Source organism: Lepisosteus platostomus, chromosome 4 (genome assembly GCF_059453375.1).
Source record: "Lepisosteus platostomus isolate fLepPlt1 chromosome 4, fLepPlt1.hap1, whole genome shotgun sequence".
NCBI lineage: Eukaryota > Metazoa > Chordata > Actinopteri > Semionotiformes > Lepisosteidae > Lepisosteus > Lepisosteus platostomus.
Window position 1 is genome coordinate 4,608,933 of NC_142614.1, and position 20,106 is coordinate 4,629,038.

Consider the following 20,106-nt stretch of genomic DNA (forward strand, 5'->3'; position numbering starts at 1 on the left):
AAACCCGCCGCAGCCCGGAGAGATCTGGCCGCGTGTGCTGTTCTCAGAGGGCCTCCCGAGACCCTGCCTCAGACTCGGAGCGTGTGTGCGTGTGGGAGCAGGGGGAGGGGGGCTCCCCCCCCCGCCGCCTGCCCGGCACGTCTGAGGCACAAGACGCCGAACGCCGGCAGCAGGTCACACAGCTGGCTGGACCCCGGGCTGAACAGCACTGCTGTGGCGAAGAGGCTTACGTCACCCGCCTGCTCCATGCATCTGATCTGGAGCACGAGCCCCAGCCTAGCACCTAACTTCTAGGCCTCAAGCATCGAGCTTTTCCTTACAACCTCAGCGGCTCAACTAAAAGGGTCTTTTTCCCGCTTTCCCATTCCGCAGGCATGCTTGTACCTGCCTTTCCTCGGATCCCTGTCTCGCTCTTATGCGCTCTCCTGGCTGTTACAAAGCCCTACAGAAGCCCCGGACAGGAGTCGCTGCTTTAACGGCTTCAAGGACGACAGAGACCCAGTCTTGAGCACGGTCGTGTTGTGCTCTTCTATGCGTGTTTGTGCAGTGGCTGTGGTGCTATTGAAGAGCATGAACAGAGCCAGCTGCAGGTCCCGAGCAAAAACACATGCAATGGGCAGCCTTTCACCTCCGCCCACTACTGCAGAAAACCCCAGGGCTGGCGGCTGCGAGCGGGGCGCCAACACCTCGTGTCGTCTTTAAAAGAGGATCAGGAAGGCAGAAACCTAAAGGGACAACTCCGACCTGAAACAGCTGATCCACAGGGAAACACGTGCATCCCAGAAGCCTTTTCTTTCCTTGCAGGTGCTTTGGGGTCTTTGCATTCTCCCTGCCATGAGCAGATCAACAGATTAATAATAATAAGGGTTAATGGCAGCTCACTGGAGCTCAGCAGTATAAGCCTGTCCAGGACCTGGATGGGAGACCTGGGAAAGCTAAGGCTGCTGCTGGAAGAGGTGTTAGTGGGGCCTGCAGGGGAAGCTCACCCTGCGGTCTGCATGTGTCCTGTATGGGTCCTGATGCCCCAGTATAGTGACGGGAACACTATAATGAAAAAAGGCGCCATCCTTCGGACGAGAAGTAAAACCAAGGTCCTGACACTCTGTGGTCATTAAAATTCCCAGGCATTTCTCAAAAAGAGTAGGGGTGTTATCCCGGTGTTAAGGCCTAATTTCCCCCTGGCCTTTACAAGTTATTGCCTCCTAATAATCCCCCCTCTCTGAACTGGCTTCATCACTCTGCTCTCCTCCCACTGAGAGCTGGTGTGTGGGGAGAGGACTGGCGCACTACAGCTGCTGTCACATCATCCAGGTGGGGCTGCACACTGGTGGAGGAGTGGAGTCCCCATCACCTATAAAGACCTATGACCGGAGTGTCCAGAAAAAGCGTTAGAAGAGTGTAAAGCCATTATTAATTATTTTCTAAACTGCTGCCTTTGATCACAGACCCTCGACGGAAGTGCGGGAGATATTGTGGGCAAAATGAATTCCTATTATTACTACTACCCGGCATAGGTCTACCCTCCCCCTCCCCTCTCCTTGCAGGAGGCGGCCTCATGAAAGAGAACTGTTTCACGCACCTCCAGACACTTCGACGCGCTGAGCAACCGTCACCGAAAGCCTCAAGCCCACGGAGGGCAGAGCCAGAGACGGAGTCGAGGAGCTCGGGTCCGAGCCGGCGGCCAGCGGGACAAGAACCCGCCAGCCTCCGCATACGCCCGCGGCCCGAGGCGGTGAAGCCGCGCCTCCGCCACAGAACAGAGGGGGGGGGGGGGGGAACAAAACGGGGCCCTCGGAGCCGAAGCCTTTCAGGCCTCCCTTAGAATCCCGTCTCGAGCCTCTCTGAGCCCCGCTCGGCTCTCTGGTGGTCTCTAAAGGTGGTCCTCGATTGCCAGGAACAATCAAGGCAAGGAGCTACTTGGCAGCTATTCAGCTGCATAGATTAGACAGGAGGCATTATATCACACTGCTATGTACAGCCCAGCGCCTGTTAATCCATTTAAAGGCGCAGAGGATGACCCAACAGGGATCCTGTAAGCAAGTGTTAGTCTACCGCAGAGCTGACACTGGAACGGGTCAACTTCAGCCAGCGTGATGCACACACCAAGATACAACAACTCGCAACGGAAAAGTCGGGGCGAGAGAGGTGAAGAAAACGCACTAAATCTACGGAAAAGCACAAACCGCAGCAAGTATACACTTGAAAGGGGGGAAGAGCTTGTTTTTTTTCCAGTGGGGGGGGGCATCCAAATGAAACACTATATACTGTCCAATATACCTCTGCTGACCGATGCCCATACTTCAGAAATGCTGGGGTGGAAAAAGCGCTCCAGGTTTTCATCACATCCTAGCAGGGTGGCTGACACAAATGCCTGACCGCAGAAAATGGAGCAACTACCTAAAAACATGGAATACGGCAGCTTTCCTCAAGACAGAACAGGTCCATCCCTATTCTACTGCAACAGTAGAGCTACCGCACAGCAGTGTGATCTCGGAGATGAGAAGGTAAGCACATCTGGGCCAGCTCAGCCCTCCCTGGAGGCTCTTAGTGGCACAGGTGGCCCAGTAGGCAGCACCTTTCCCTGTGGACCAGTATGGTGACTAGGGACGCTGTGCTGTAGGAGGTGGGGTCATAAGACCAGGGTGCTGACTACTTAGTAAAGAGTCCGTGATGCTGCTCGCCAGAGTAGAACAGGTCACTGCAGTGCCGTCTCCTGCTCTTACTTGTACAGTCGGGCCTCGCCGAAGCTCCCTCTTAATTCAACAGGAAAAGCAGTTCCTCACCCCTCCACCTGATCTGTGGGGCGGCTGGGGTGGAACTGGTACAGAGGAGCAGACAGGAGCCTACAGGCATTCAGCAGGTCCGCTGCTTTCTGTAAAGCACTTTGGGATCCTCAGAGGACAGGAACACTATGCAGATGCACACAATTAAGCATTAACCGTATGTCCGACACATCCAGAACAGCTACTGCCTCAATAGCTACAGGATAAGGTGTCTTTAAAATCAGTGGTGGATCTTTTGATGGTAAGAATAAAAAGAATCCCGGAATTAGTGGGGAAGACTTGTCCTAGGGTTCGTGCTTTCCAAAGGACAAGGCTCGGGCTGCCTCATTATCGCCACCCGCGTGTTACAGCCCACAATTTGGTCTGGGTTTAAATTTAGTTCCTACTGAGCACTGCTCTTCCTTTCCCCTCATCAGCCAAGCTGAACAAACAAGTGCACACCGCAGCAGAGAAACAGCGAAGCACTCTTAGGAATGGCCAGGAGGAAGATCCCAGCATCCCCCCCCCACCCCGCACACGCACACGCACACGCACACGCACACGCACACGCACACGCACACGCACACGCACACGCACACGCACACGCACACGCACACGCACACGCACACGCACACGCACACGCACACGCACACGCCAGGTCTGGCTGTCAGTCTGGCTTCAGTATGGGGACAACACACCATCAAGCAGTTGCCGAGAATAAATGGGGCCGTCTGCTCCACAAACTGGGAGTGGGTGCCGATTTCTGCGAGAGCGCTGGAGAGGTGCATAATTAGCCAGGAGGGCCCTTTGTTCCGGACGCTGCAGCACCCCAGCGAAACGGGCCGGGCGCCCTCATCTGCTTCCACTGCGGGCAGAGGGATTGACCAGAGCCGCCAGTAACATGGCCTCCTAACAATCCCCCTCTACACTGGCTTCAGCACTCTGCTCTCCTCCCCGCGGAGAGCTGGTGCGTGGGGAGTGTACTGGTGCATCATCCAGGTGGGGCTGCACACTGGGGGTGATGGAGGGGATCCCCATTACCTGTAGAGTGCTCTGAGTGGAGTGTCCAGAAAAGCGCTATAAAAGTGTGAGGAATTATTATTATTAACTCAGTGGGACAGTGGTATCAACTGCTTTCACCACCACCACCATTAGGAACAATGCTTTTCAATTTCACAGCTGTTAAAATTTAATGGAGGAACGTTCTTCCATTAAATCAGTGCCACATTTGGCGATCCTATATTTCTTCTTCAATGTTTTCGAACACTTTATCAGTGCCTATTCTACAGTTACGCAGGATGTCAAATACCAATTATTCACTTCGAAACAAGCAAGGTGATGCATTTCTGCTTTAATTAGCTCTGGCCCACACCCCAGTCAGGTGCTGGCATACTAACTTCCGAGTTGTGCATTGAAATTGTACAACCCCCCCCCCCCCCCCGACACACACAGGGCGAGTTCTGTCAGCGATCGCCTTCGGGTGCTGTACTGCAGTAGATCGCTGACACAAAAGATGTTCCACCGAGCACAAAGGAAGGGAAATCAACTCGGAAATCTGGGTCTTTGCAACTTTGCTCAGCATACTAGACGTCTGAGCCTTTATGTTTAAACAATGACACAGGGCACTTTGTTCGTCTGGAACATGCGATATTCCTGTAATGCCCAAGAGAGCACTGCTTGAAAAGGCCCTTTTTGTGGCTTGTTCGTGGGAAGACAAAACTGAACACGCTCAGGCCTTAGACTAATGGCAAGTTACAGTGATGCAATAGGGCATGAAAGGAAGAATGAGATAAAGAACTACATCCATCCATTTTCCAAATGCTTCATGGAGCTCAGGGTCACAAGGGAGTCAGAGCCTATGCCAGCAGGCTTGGGGCACACCAGTACATCACAAAAAGAACTGCTTGTACCAACCCAAATCTACTGCCACATGGTCATAGGTTGCTCTAGAAAAGGACGAGAGAAGGACGTGTTACTGCCAGCCAGCTTCAAGACACTGAAGTTCCTGATGCCGTCTCCAGCCTGGCTGACCCCCACGTCTCCCCGGGCAAATCGAGTTCATCAGAGGTGTGGCAGGGGGGCAGCTCAGGTGTCAGGGCCTCAGCGCGCCCCCCCCCCCCTACACGAGCAGACCTTCCACTCCCCACCCTACAGAACCTCGGAGACACAGCCCCCCGCGGGGCCAGGAAAGGCCTCCCACAGCTCTGGAGGAACTACATGAACACCTAAGCAGACATGAAAAGTCACCCTGAGGGCACATTCATCACAGCGGGGGACTTCCAATGGCGCGCACCTCGAGAAAATCATGCACAACCCTGCATCAGCATATAAACTGCCCGACACACAGAACAAACACGGTGGACAACGTTTACACTCCCTTCCAGGATGGCTACAAAGCCCTCCCCCGACCTCCTTTCGGCAGGAGGTCTCAAGCAGGAGAAGCCTGCAACAGGGACAACCCAGCGCTGGTCAGAGGAATGGGGCTCTATTAAGTCACTGCTTTGCCACCGTTGACTGGCGGATTTGGCGCGAAGCTGCCTGGAACGACATGAATCTGTACGGGGACTATGCTACTAGCTATATCAGCAAACGCATGAAAGATGTTGTCCCCAGGATTACTGTTCGCACATCGCTAAACTACGAGCTAAACTCAGAGCTACAACATCCGCCAACACCGGTGACGAGGACACGTGCAGAAAATCCAGATCCGATCTCAGAAAAGCCAAGTATACACTACATATACTACAGGGTAAAACTGGAATCACACTATGAGGACGCCCGGGACGCTCAGAACACGTGGAAAGGAACCCGCACCATCACAGATCACAAAGCGAAACACAGCAGCACGACAGACCACTTTTCCCCTTGATGAACTAAATTCATTTTATGGTTCGAAGTCCATAACACGGAACCAGTTAAGGAAATCCCAGTAAACCAGGGGGAACACCCACTGTCCTTCTCCAGAGCCGACGTGTACGGAGTCTTTAAAAAGACTAATCCACACAAGGCTTCGGCCCCCGACGCTATCCCCGGCCGTGTCCTGAAGGCCTGCGCAGACCAACTAGCGGACATCTTCACGGACATATTTAACCTCTCCCTCACTCAATGCACAGTCCCCTCCTGCTTCAAGACAGCCACCATCGTCCCGATCCCCAAGACAACCGCAGTCAACTGCCTAAACGACTACTGCCCCGATGTACTCACAGCCATCATCATGGAATGCTTCCTGCAGCTGCCCAAAGCACACATCACCTCCTTACTGCCTGACAGCTGGGACCCACTGCAACGTGCATGCTGTCACACGTCCTAGCACATTTTTACAGGCGCACCACTGAAAGCATCCTAACTGGCTGCATCACTGCCCGGTGTGGTAACTGCTCCGCCCGAGAGTGCAAGGTACTCCAGAGGGTGGAGAAACTGGCTCAAAACACTACTGGCTGCATGCTACCGAACAGAGGATATCTACTCTGTAAGATGCCTCAAGAAGGCTGGGTCTATCCTCAGGGACCCCAGGCACCCTAACCACAACCTGTTCTCTTGACTACCATCCGGGAAACGGTACCGCAGTATACAGACCAATCTCCTTGAACTGACAGGGGGCACCGGCGCCCTCCTGCCTCTTGCGCTCTCAGGACACATACGAAGAGTGCTAAATACCTCCTGTCCTCGTGTTACTGTCGCACAATCCGTAACTCGTATTTTAAATTGCAATTGTTTAATTTATTGTATCCTAATGTTGATCTAATCCCTGTAAATTCCCGTCCTTCAACTCTTCTATCCCTCTTAACGAGCACGCGTTCCCTTCTCCTCCTCCTGCCCCCTCTGCCCACAGCCGAGCCAGTGGGGTCTACAGCCCTTCGCCTCCCGAGACGTAAATAAGGAAACACCAGCCCCCTGCAGCCGAGGCCTCGGCCTTCACAGCACAACCTCGGCAGCACCAAGGCAAAACCGGACGACTGACAAAACCTTGAAATGGACCGACTGTGCTGCCAATAACAACCCCAAGCTGGCATACCACAATTTCCAAACTTCTCCCCTGTCCCGCGTGCGAGTCTGAAATGTAGCAGACTGAACCTATTTTCAAGAGGACACCTCAAAGTAGGTAAAAGGCCTTTAGGTTCCTGCTGTTGTAACATGAGCACATACCGTCACCTAACATTCCTGAGCATCACCTTCTGCACTGCGATAGCTTACCAGTGTCTGGGGTTTTCCCCACAGGAGATCTCCAAGCACGATGGGGCAGCAATCCACTGCTCTCTAATTTTATTAAATGAAAAACAGATAATTGGATTTTAGAACCCCCCCCAATAAAAATAAATTTACCTTCCTACTAGCCTACTACGAATGTGCTATTACATTGGCTTGGACAAAATCCACAGCTTTATTCTCTGTAAGTAACCAGTGAGTATATATATATACAAAAAAATTATTTTCTCCGTCCCACGGATAAGTGTTAAACAAGCCGTGGAGAGGGAACAGAGAGAAGCAGCCATAAACCGTACTCTTCAACCTCACAGTAGGCCTCCGGAGATCAGGGGACTACCTCTACCTGCTCTTCCAAGACACCAGATCGCAGACAGGACCTCACCTCGTTTCACAGGCCTGTCGAACACCCATTCCTGAATTACAGCCCTGGTTCGGAGCAACATTCTATCCCAATACAGGCTTGCGTCTGGCAAAGCACCGACAACCATTAACTGATTTTGTGGCACAGCAGGAGTTTCCCCGGGCAATTCTGCTGCTTGTGCAGATGTTTACTGGGACGCCTTCACTGCATCTCAAGCGGCACCGGGTCTGCATTCTCTTTTTGTGGAGCGAAACTTTGCAATGGACTTAACGGGATCACAAGCTGAGAAGCATGACTAACAGCTCTTGGCAACTCTGAGAGACCAGGCAAAAGGTGTGTCACGATTCAGGGTCACGCTGTACCCCCAGTTCCAAGGCATTCCATCTGTCCGCAGTACAGCCCTGCCAGCACACTGGCACACTGCAGCCGAATCTCCAACCTGCTCCCGCTGCCTGGCACCCAGCAGGTTCGAACTGCCTCTCCCACACGCAAAGAGTGCAGCGATTGATATGCATGTGTGTGTGGGTGTCCGTGGCAAAAACACACAGAAAAGAATTAAAATATTGGGGCGTGATGTATTCAGCGACAGGAAGAGAGCTCACCGCAAGCACAGGACGTTTAACATGAACCAACAGAGCAGCCCAGAAACACGAATCTCCTCATTTACCCAGACTGGGAGAAGAGATTTTGGCCAATCCTGAAATAAAATTCCTATACAGGGTATTTAAAAAAAATGCTAGACTTGGTAAAAGACTTTAAGTGGACCAGCTGTTCTGGTAACGTTAATTCATGTCTGCTTGCATACTGCTGCAGATAAAGACAGTTAGACATTTGTCACTTATATGTATTTATTGGTTTTACTTCTAACAGGAATGTGCCGAGTTTCGCAGAAACAGCTAGATGCCAACATAGCCACCGGAATGCCTTTACCGAGAGCGGACCCCCGTACAAGACTTCACTGCCCATTGCCATATCCGATACCGGCGTTCCCCGCAGCCCAGTTCGGACCCGGTTCGAACACGCTGGCCTCCTGCCCCAGAGTCCGGCGCGGTTTCTCAGCTCCTCCCGGCCGAGCCTGACGCGCAATTCACGGCTCTCAGTCGGCGCTCTGGCAAGCGGACACGACGCCGTGAAGCCTCGACCTACAACGTCGTCTTGGACTGCACGTCCCGGGAAGAACAACAAAAGGCGCCGATGACTGTAAGAACTAAACAACAACAATAATGATGATAATGGGCCACGCTTTAATCCTGCCATTTGTTGGCTACCTCACCACATCAACAGGCCGTAGTCGAGAGGGTCTGAGCAGAAACGCACTCGCCGACAGCTGAGCCAACATCACGAACGAACCCCGACAGAAAGTCAAGCTCTCAGTTCGCCGACTATGTCACGCCGCGTTAAAAAAATAAATAAAAATAAAGTCAACTTCCGCCGCACGAAATACGAAGTGGAAGCAAATGCGAACCACAGAAGAAAACTGCGCCAAACTTTACCCGGCGGCGTGTGAGGGGACAGCCGGCGTCTCTTTCTGCCAAAAGCGCCGGGCTACTTTTCAGGGTTTTATGGGAGAAAATACGGGCTGGCCGACAGCGTCGACTGGACCCCCCAAAAAATCTCCACCACCCCCCCCCCAAAAAATGAATTGAAATGATGAAGCTTCCAAACTTACCCACCTCCTACCCTGTACATGTTCGCTGCCATCTTCCACCCCGGCGGTAACAACACGCGAACCGGATTACCAGGCGCTACGGCGCGCCGAGATGAGCTGCCCGGCGGGTCTAATGCGATCGGTCCCGACACAGGCCGGACCCCCCTCGCATCGCTCTCGGCCGCCGCCGGTCCTGGAGAGCCGGGAGAGCCGCGAACGGTTCGATCGGTTGATCAGGTCGGGACTCCGTCCTCCGGCTCGCCGGTCTGTCTGGAGGAGGAGAAGCGTACGTGTGTCCCGCCGTCGGATCTCGCTGACTCTCAGCGTGACGTAGACCCAAGCCTCCAGCAGTCCTTAGCCCGTATTAACCATTCTGGTCCCGGCTGAGCGTCTTCTACTCCCCTTTGTTTGACCGCGTTTTTAAATACGATGTATAAGGAGGAGGAAAAAAATAACTTTTTTTGTAGTTGTTCACGGTGATGCAAAACACCAGTCCCCCCCCCGCCTTTTGGATGGACAAATTTATATAATTAGATGTATTACATAAATCTATCGCGCTATCTACTATTAGTTGTCGAAATTATATTTAATAAAACTTGACGCTGGCGTAAAATGACTGCGTTTAAATAGAGGCGGTGTTGTTTCAAAGTACGTTTTTTTAAGGTGAATACCGAACGAGGAAATGGATCTGAAATCCTAAGTTTGGCGTACGGGATATAGTGTGAAACTGCACGGTTAGTCCATAGCACGCAGTTAACTTACAGTGCAAAGCAAAATAAAACTTGTCTTACCCGTGAATAAACCATTTACCAGAAATGTAATAGGAAGTCCCTACAATAACTGGTGTAGTTTGAACACAGGCAGTACAGGCATGATTTAATTTCGATGCAAGTCAATTTCAGAACCCAACTGCAATTCAATCTGAATCGGAGAGAAAAAGGAAATAATGTCAGAGTCACGGTCAAGGAGTCTGACATGGAGAATTTGAAATGCAGTAAGAAACCGAGTCACTTGTTTACACAAAGAGCTGTGGGAGTATGGAACATGTAACCCAACCACGCGGTCAAAGACGATACATTCACCCCCACCAAGAAAACTGCTAAAAGGAGATCCTGTGAGGAATTAGCCATGAAAAAATGAGGTAGACGGGCAGAAACAAAATAGATTTGTTGTATTTTAAAAAAATATTGTGGATTCTCCTTTGAACACAGCTTTTCATCACATCATTCCATCACCTTAATAATAATCCTTACACATACAGTGCTTTTCTGCACACTCCACTCAAAGCATTCTACAGGTCATGAGGATCCCCTCCACCGCCACCAGTGTGCAGCTCCACCTGAATGACATGCAGCAGCCAGAGTGCACCAGTACTCTCCCCACACACCAGCTATCAGTGGGGAGGAGAGCAGTGTAATGAAGCCAGTTCAGAGAGGGGGATTATTAGGAGGCCACGATTGGTAAAGGCCAGGGGGAAATTTGGCCAGGACACCGGGGTAACACCCCTACTCTTTTCAAGAAATGCCCTGGGAATTTTAATGATCACTAAGAGTCAGGACCTCTGTTTGACATCTCATCAGATGGACAGCACCTCAGGGTGAGTGAGCCTACTGGTCCCACTAACAGCTCTTCCAGCAGCAGCCTTGGCTTCCCCAGGAGGTCTCTCATCCAGGTACTGGCCAGGCTCTCACCTGCTGGGCTCCAGTGGGCTGCCAGCTGGGAGCTGCAGGGTGATAAAGCTGCTTATTCGATACAGAGTTACAGAAAGCCAGAGCCTATCCCAGGAAGCTACAGACTCTGGATACACCCTGGCTAGGATGCCTGTCTACTACAGGGCACACACAGACTCACACCACGGCCATCTATCCAGAAATAATTAATCTATCTTTCTATCTTTGGACTGTGGGAGGAACCAGGAGCACAAGGAGGAAACCCCCGCCAACACAGGGAGAACGCGCAAACTCCACACAGACAGCACCACAGGAGCTGAACCCAGGGCCCCAGCGCTGCAAGGCCGCAAACCTAACCACCGCACCTGAACACCACTTCGGGTTTTCTTGCATTTATTCTATTATTTATTCGATTTGGCTTGAAGTCCAAAGCAAGATCGATTTGTACAAATCGATACAGCTGGAAATCTTACTAAAACAATTTCAGTGACACTCAAAGGTTCAACGGCAGCACGCTCACCTGAGCCTAGAACAACCAGGCTGTCCCAGGTCCAGAACCCTAGCCTACATGCATGACGTGTGCCCCGTGTGTAGGAGCTGCTCTGACCAGACCAGCAGAAGGTGCACAGCACCTTGCAAGACACCATGTTCAAAAAGCAACGAATCAAAGATCATTCAAATCCAGGATCGTAGTAACACAGAAGCACAGAAATCACATCTCCCTCCCCATTCAACCACAGCATTTCACACGATGCAAAAAAAAAAAACATGTTATTAAAAATGAAACTTGCCCTTGTTTGCACAGGCGCCTTACAAAGCAGACAAACTGTACATTAGCCACTTAGAGTAATATAGAAATTGAACGCTGGCCTGCATTGAACACAAGGAATAGTACACATGCCCAGAGTCTTCTATATGTGACCAGACACAGAGGTAAAGGCATGAAATTTAGCTACAGTTTGTATTCCGAACTCCCTTCTAAAAAAGGCTGGATTAGCACTGTTCTGTGGTTCTGTGCACAGATAATCTGGCAGCTGCTTTATGAATATAGACTGATGATGATCCCTGGTATTTGCATTATATAAATGAGCAGGAGAGCACACAGTGGGAGCGCACATCTCAGTGGTCCTGTCTGATACTGCACCCCACTGACCAGTACACCCATTCATGCCTCATGGCCGATGGTCATCCCCCAGTGGGTCTACATCACCCAAGGGTCCCTGCATGTCTATGTTGTTGTAGGACAGAAATCAAAACTGCTCGTGAAGTAACGTAGCACATAAGCACTGGGCAGACCCACCAGAGCTCTCAGCATTTTAAGAAATGACATTAACAAAACTAAAAAAAAGTTGCTACATGATAAGTCTGTGTGCTCCCCTCCAGTGCAGAAAAAAGAAACAGGGGTAGCGTTGCTTCCCTTGAGCTTTCTATTAGTATGCTGTTCAGACTGTAACAGTGATGCAAAACCCAGGCAAAAATGAACTGTTAAGCATAATTAAGATGGATTATGTGTAATAAGAATGTAATCTTTTTAACAAAACGGTACTCTTTATCTCCCTCTTCACAGGAAAAGATCAGTTTCAAATAACCATAAAAAATTAACAAGAAGTATAAAAATAGATTATTTTAATGCAAAACACACTCCAGTGCCGCTTTAAAAGTCATGTTTAAAAAAGGGTATTTAAACGTCACAGGTTCTCTCTGAAGAACTTGTCTCCACACTCTTAGGGACTTGTGCTATCCTGTGAATGGTTACCAGTCAATGGTCTGCACCTGAAGCTCTCCTGCAGACTTGTTCACATAAAAGTAATTAACTACTGGCAAAGTTTAGAACACAGAGAGCAGACTGCTTTTTTCCCCCTTCTCCCATTATGAATTGTAAACTATTTCTGAAGATTTACTATCGGAACAGACTGATCTCGGAAGGACACATCATCGTTTAGGGGGCTCTCTCCGGCCTCTCTCTCACCTCTGTGAAACCCTGTTCCGACGCGAAGCCCAGCCAGAAAGTGAAATGAGTTTGAAGGGTCTCAGCTTCGCCCCCTGGTGGCCCTCTGTCCACTCCGCAACATCTCCATTCATTGATTTCGTCGGTTGGGAATGAGGGTCAAGAGTGAAGAGTATAATAATTTGACCCGAGATTCCGGACTCCAACTCACAGACTGAACGCCATTAACCTTCCGTGGCCCAGAATCACCTATCGGATTCTACGCACAGAATGCGTACACCCTCGCTCACACACGTGTGTTATACTGTATGTGCACACACACACACAAAGTGCATTTATATGGAGTGGTGCGGTTTTATGGAGTGCGATTTCTGAATGCCACCATCACAAACAATCTACAGATCGCGGGCGGGCATGCATGCATTTGGTAAAGATTACGTGGAGTAATTCAATGCAGTTTGTGTACTGAAGCAATTCGCTGAGATGCCCAGCACAGCTGCAATTCATTCTTAACCGTCAAATTCTCAAGCAGCTTCGGGTTTGTTTTTACAGTATGCTGTCATAATAACAACAATCCCTCCATATTGTCCACTCGTTTCCTGAGCAGCAGCCTATATTTGTCTTATTCCCCTCCCCTTTTACTATAGACTCCACTTGTCTGTGGGCGACTACGTTTCTATTAAAGTATACCATGCCGCAGACTGTAGTCTTGCACGGGTATACCAAGCGAAGCTCTATATCGAGAGCACCACACACACACACAAAAGATACAGCACTCATCATGTATCCAAATGCTTTATGCTGTGTACCGGGTCTTAATGTTAGCCTGTATGTTAAGCTCCTGTCTCTCAAGTCTCGCCATTGTCGCCATTAGAATGCCAGTTCGGTGGCCTCGTTTCACCCTTATTTTTTTGTGATACACGATGGCACAGTCATTATATAACGACAGCAGGAGCGAAGAAGACGGGATTCGTTGTTGTTTTTTTCCCCGTTTGTCTTCTGCACCAACAACCCTCCTCGCTGGTGTCCGAGAAGACTATTAACACGGTTTTGGAGGCACGCGTAAAACCCCCCCACAAATATCGGATAATGCCATTTCAAAGCCAGCCAGCCCACAGCCGCTAATAATAATAATAAAATACAACAACGTGCGTTTGAGCAAAACTTTTGGACAATAGTTCCGTGACAAAATGTGCAGGAACGAGAGGAAATTCACCTTTCCCAACATTCATTTCTGGATATTTTCCTGTTCTTTAAATAAACATCAGTTATGTAATTGCACCCGATTAATCTTTTCAGTACAGCATCAAGCAGCATTCCAGCCTGAGCGCAGCGGTGATGTATTATAATCCTGCTCACTGTTACACAAATGGCTCCGTCTGAGGAGATGAAAGAGAGGGGGGAAACGACTCAATTTATTCGCTCTTATTTATTTTCCTGGCGCTCCGGTATAACGCCGGCGACTCGGCGGCGGTGTATCTGGGAATGTGCGAAGTAGATTTTATTTCCAATGGCCAAAGTTGGGACGCAAAATATCCTTTAAAAAAAAACATGTTAAACGGATCGCCCGTTTCGTACACCACACCCCTTTACAACCCCCGTGCAGTTTTGGAACCATCAAACTTACCTCCAACCCTGTACATGTTCGCTGCCATCTTCCACTCCTTAATGGAATAAAAATACGGTTGTTGCTGTTATTATTATTCTCTTACAAAAACCTCCGAGCTTGAAGACTCCGAACTTCGCTCCTGGCGATTCCGATGTCCAACAGTTCCTATCTTCACCTGCTACAATACGCCCCTCAGCTCGCTGCACAAAACACAGAACATGATTTTTTACGTTATTTTTTTTACGTGTCTCTCTCTGTCCTACTGTCTTCTTTTTTTTCCCTCTCTCTCTGACGTCGGAACCATAATCTTCGACAATCTTGAATACTTTAACCCTTTGCGGGCCCGTCCGCATTTACCAACACCCCTCGGCGACTTGCAAATTCTTCCGAAGGAGAATCATTTGGCTGGAATAATGCGAGTCTTTGGACGAGAGTTTACGACATCAGAATGAGCTGGCCCAGACAATTTCTTAGTCGCACGGTCGTGTATGTATGTGTGTAGTCCTGTTTAACAACCTGTCACGTTTTATTTCTTTGAAAAGGAAAAAAAAACTAAGGAACAAATACACGCAGGTATCGAAAGGCGTATTTAGCACTGGTTCTCGGAGTTTCATAAAAACAGCTCTCTGTGCGACTCAGCATAGGCGATTATCAAAGTTGACCACGCTGAATGTGCAACATGGTTGAATCTTGCATTTAATCTGCTCTGCCTCGTTTCTTTACATATTGTACTGTACTTTTACAGCACAATCCTTTACTCTGATACCAGTGTGCATAACTTTTCTTTAAACGGCGTATTTTGTAAACCGCGTTTACTGCGGTATTTCACAGTAAGCACTAAAAGGAAAACTGTACTGTCCCAGATGAGTTTTTTTTTTCGTATCTATATCTATGCATAACTTGCAAATGATCGATGAAAGCTGTTCCGCACGCCTGTAAATTCTCAAATCAGTGCTGCTGCTTTTAGAATGATCCATCACGGCACGTTCTCGCATCACGAACGAGTCATTTTCCCAACTTACGGAGACAGTATGAGAAGACTGAAAAAAAAAACCTGTAAGCTTTGCTTTAGGTATCTGTGTCTATTTTAATGCAACAGTCCAAAGCATTAAAATACATTTTGAAGTGTGTTTTAGTGGCACAGTGTTGTTTCTTTTTTTAAAAAAGTCGCCCCTATTGTCTCCTGATTTGGTAAGGAGAGGCCACAGAGGCACACAGACGACTTGAGAAATGTTTATCTACTGTAAGGCAAGTGGGTCGTGACCGTTAGAGGCGCACACGGGGTTAATTCGAGTCCCGCAAATCGCTCTGACGTCCTTCAATAGGTGAGGTCAGAGCTGGAGACAACACATAAAACATTTTTAAGAGGAAAAAAAAAATCAAGATGTAAATATCCAGTTGTCACTTTACCACTGACATTTTCCGCCGTCATATTTCCTCCTCCGTCAAAATACTCCGGCGGCACAAAGTTAGCCGGAGTGCACGCTGACAAACATTAAAATAAGAGAACAAAAGACATTTGAGATGTGTTACCAAAAGGGAGGGGGGGGGGGAGCGTGGATGAATATGATTAAATTTAAGCGGCGGTTAACTGGTCCTTTTCTTCATTGGAAGTGGTGTGCTCCTGATCCGTCCGCGCCTATAAGGGAATAAAGTAGTACCATGCTGGCACGGAGTCAATATCCATCCGGGTATCAATAGAAGATAGCGAGCGAGAAGCCGATCCATTAAAATCTGCATGGTCCCTATTAGAGGGAGGAGCTAAAGACCCTCAGCAAGAAACACACACATACTCACACACATACACACACAATCACACTCTGCCAGGCACGGTTCATTAAAGTCACAGGGGCTTATTAAGAGAACAGACAGCTTGAAGCACTAGCAACTTGTTCATCCCTTTGTTTTAAGACATAACAGGACAGCTCTGCTCATTTAAAACAGGTTTGAAAAAAATGTGCAGTATTACCCTCTGGTACACCAGCAATCTGTGCTTTAACAGTTCAAGAGGAACATATGAAATTGATGGAAGGTATATATCGTATATCTTACAAATTAGATCACAGTTCTTGGGTAGTATTTTTTCATGCCTTCAAATCATAAAGACCATACTCTGTACTCTCCTACCTCATTTATCAAAAGACAACAGACTGCTGGCATGCAGACTTGTAGGCTTCTATCAGTACCCCTGGTTAAAACACATGTCTTTGTAGAGAGCCTGAAAAAATAAGACACAGCTCTGGAAAGGGACCCTAGAGTAAGACTTGGACAAGTTCTGGTCTCGTCCACAGGCGAAGAGATCTGGAAAAGATAACAATTTTAACTTGACAATTTTGATTTTACAATTCAGCACCTTGACATTAGCCCGAAGTGATGGAAACAGCTACTACACAGCACAGCTACAGTCAAACTGCTTTCCTTTCGGATTTATTCCCCTGCCTGTTTCCATCGCCTGCCCTGTCCAAATGGGTTCAGCAGAGCAACGCCGGACAGGCTAGATTGCTTTACAGAGGGGGCATCGCCTGGCTCCTCAAGGCTGGGGCATGTTGTAGAATAGACTGTAAGAGTGCCTGGGGAAAACCATTGGAACACTGGCAAGAACACGCAAACTCCACACAGAAGGACACCCCTGACTGGAATCAAACCCAGAAGCTTTGAGGCAGCAGTGCCATCTGTTACCGCCCCTGTGAATTCCCCTCTCATCTTTCCATCCGTTCATGAAAGAGAAAGAGCAGCAAACTTGCTGATAGCGATGCCCGGACTGATCATTTTTTAACTTGTCTTTACACGGGCTAAACTATCCAGTCAGCTGCACTTTCACCTTGGATAGGTACGATCATCGGCACTCCCTGGCCTGAACCATAACCTGCCAGTTTTTCTTAAAGCTCTGTTCAGATCCTTCCATCAAACCGCGATCCTGGGGATTAGTTAGATACAAGTAACCAACCAGCCCTGACCTCTTCTTATTTCTTACCTTGGAAAGTTTAAATACATCACTATATCCATTCTGCTGACTTGGCTTCAATCTGATCAGATGGACTGCTCTAACCCAGTAGAGCTACCTTTATTGTTAGTTTTTGTTATCGCTGTCTTGGGTGGGTGGTCTTTGTCTTTTAAAATAGTAACTAGCTGTACCTACAGTAGCTCCTAGATCTCAGCTGACTTTCGCTGTACACTGTTCTAATTTGACTCATTCCGGAGTGCTGTGACAGACAGGATACGTCCCCATGAAGTGTTGCTGTGTCAATCACACTGAGGTACTCTGTAGTTCACTGGAAAGCTGTTGAATTGAAGTAACTGGCTGGGATGATCCTGCTCAATGGTTTCATGTGGCACTCTTTCTTTTTTACTTGTTTTCTCCTCTGTACGTGAAAGCTCAGAGGCATTTATAGAGAGAATTCTAGGAACAAGTACAGGTTTATTCCCTGCTGAAAAGAGAAGAAAGGAAACACAATGTTTTGGCTGTGGAGCCTTCTTCAGGTGGGAGAAGGTGTGAGAAAAGAATTATATACACAGTAGGTGTTATCTCAAAGGACAGTCTTGGCAAGACTTTGTGATGTTATGAAGCCCAAGTCTGTCTTGAGGGCCGAGTGACCACACCTGTCTTAGTGTGACCCTAGGTGTGCTCTACACGCTGGAATAGCTAGTGCCTAACCAGCTAATCTCACTCCTGTGGCCTTTGTGATCTGCAAGCACTTTCCTGGCGCTGGTAGACCAGTTTCCTGCCCCCCCCACCTCCCCAGTCCATCTGCTGTGAGGGGCGCAGATTCTCTGCCACACGCCAGCCAGGTGGGGGTTGCACTGCCCTGGTGGGTGAAATGGGTTCCCTCCTGTAGGCAAAGTGCTTTAGGGACCCTCGGAGACGAAAAGTTCTATACAAATGCAATGAGGTCTTATGATGTTTGAACTACAAGGCAGTGCCAGATGGAAGAGGTCAGGCACTTGAGCCGAGGCAGGAGTAGGATTCCCTGATAACTCTGAAAGCTCAGAGGTGCCTGGCTGTCAGTCCACACAAGCCTCTGTTGTGCAGTAAGACAAGGCTGTCCTGGTGGGCTCACACCAGCTCGGGGTCTGGGAAAGTTCAAGCTTCCTGTACTTTTGTCATGCAGCAGCACATTCTCTGCTGTGAAGGTTTGGACCGTGTAGTGGTGATAGACTCTGCACCTTACGGTAATTTATTGAAGCATGGCTATTTATTGAAGTAGGGCTTGATCAGGCCAACATGTTGTTTTGCAGTCAGACGTTTTGTTATTACAGAACAAAAACACGGAAAACGAAGGATCATACTGGTGTCGTTCCGTTACTAAAGTAACTGCTACTGGCTAAAATGCCAATCGCTTCCAGGAGTGAGAGAATGGTGATCTGTGGGTGCCTGGAGCTTCGACTGACGACTAGGCTGTGAATATCGGAGGCAGAGAGCTCTGTGAGGCGCAATCTCTCTTCCAGAACCATCAGGACACATCCCGCATCTGGCCTGACGCGCGGAACTGGCGAGCGCGGATGACCAGGATTGAGCTTGGAAAGACTGGAGCTGTGAGACACTTCATATCAATTGATTGATCTGCTTTGTCAATAAGTGTAAATTCAGGACTCCCGCGATACCTCCGGGCTTGACTTTTCCTTTCTGTTTTGTGTACGCTGCCAGTGACGCGTAATAAATTAAAGTACGCAGGCTCTGTGGACGGCTCTGATGCCGAATTTTGCCGACATGCGAAAAGTCCTTTGTATGTGCGAAGAATCTGCATCCTGCAGTGGTATTTGTAGGCTATTTGAATAAAATTACTTAGGCGCCATATTAGGGGCTCCCTACATACAGATTTCTCTCCCTCAAGCATTAGTAGAGGTTTACCCAGACAGTGCGATCTCATGCTATCGAATGAATTCAGGAGTTGTCAGGGCTCGACCTGTAACCCGGTGTTACAGCACCACCTCGCGACTGAAACTGCCACACAAACGAAGCTCTTCTCAAAGGGGCCTTTGGAAGACGCCGAAGGCCTGTTCTATTTCTTTTATGAAAACCGCGGTTCAGATACCAATTGGAATGCAGTGCCCTTTCTTGTGAAAGAGTTCATAGACATTCCTCATTCGCAGCCGACACAGACTTAAAATGGAGCTAGCGCTCAAGAGGTATTCAACAGCATTGTCTGTCCCTGCTTTCACAGGAGAGCAATCACATTGCTGACAACACGCACATTATATTGGGATACAATTCAGAAAGGGAGCGACGTGTTCATGTTTAACAAACTGTCTCCTTAACAGGCTTGGTATCAAACTACCTCCAAGGATAAGCTTTGAAGTCAGATGTAAAAAAAAACAACTTGCACTGGCCGATTTTTGCTAACGCTGCTGCTGGAAGAGGTATTAGTGGGGCTTGTAGGGGGCGCTCACCGTGTCTGTGATGGTCCTAATTCCCCAATATAGTGACTGTGACACTATTGTGTAAAAAAGCACCGTCCTTCAGATGAGATGCAAAACCAGGATCCTGCCCTCTTTGTGTCATTAAAAATCCCAAGGCATTTCTCAAAAAGAGAAGGGGTGCTACCCCAGTGTACTGGCCAAATTTCCCATTTTAGAAATTTTGGGGCGACCTGTGACCATTTTATTGGTCAGTTTGGAACCCAGCGATGGAGGTGGGCTCACTTCCTTCGTTTCGTTAATTCACACCAAGGGCACGTTATAAAGCTGGAGCAGAAACTGAGGTGAAGGTGGAAAGTTTAGGGCTCCTGGAATCTGACACCCAGCTCAGAGAGCAGGACATCACAGGAATCCAGTGCTCTGGGGTTCAGTGGGAGTAAATTGGAAAGACTTGGAGGTTATAGGTTCCAGTCCAAGGTTGAAACCGCTGCATCCCAGAGGTGTGGAGATATCCTGGAGCGCAGTGTCTCTGTGTCACAACAGCAGA

At 48.8% G+C, this 20,106-nt stretch overlaps 1 protein-coding gene across 4 annotated transcripts in view; it reads right to left on the minus strand.

Moving 5' to 3' along the window:
• The window catches only part of LOC148672176 (metastasis-associated protein MTA1-like), a 45,538-nt gene extending 29,805 nt beyond the window's left edge, over positions 1-15,733 (minus strand). Inside the window, exons 1-2 of one of the 4 annotated variants that reach the window (XM_088627630.1) lie at positions 15,622-15,733; positions 14,223-14,404 (exon numbers count right to left, since the gene is read on the minus strand). In XM_088627630.1, coding sequence (XP_088483756.1) covers positions 14,223-14,250 — 28 coding nt within the window. In that variant the 5' untranslated portion in view covers positions 14,251-14,404; positions 15,622-15,733. Of the gene's footprint in view, positions 1-8,998; positions 9,406-14,222; positions 14,595-15,621 lie in introns of those variants that run through there. The other 3 variants (XM_088627629.1, XM_088627628.1, XM_088627631.1) reach the window with 3 other exon arrangements.
• Between the last annotated feature and the right edge of the window lie 4,373 nt (positions 15,734-20,106).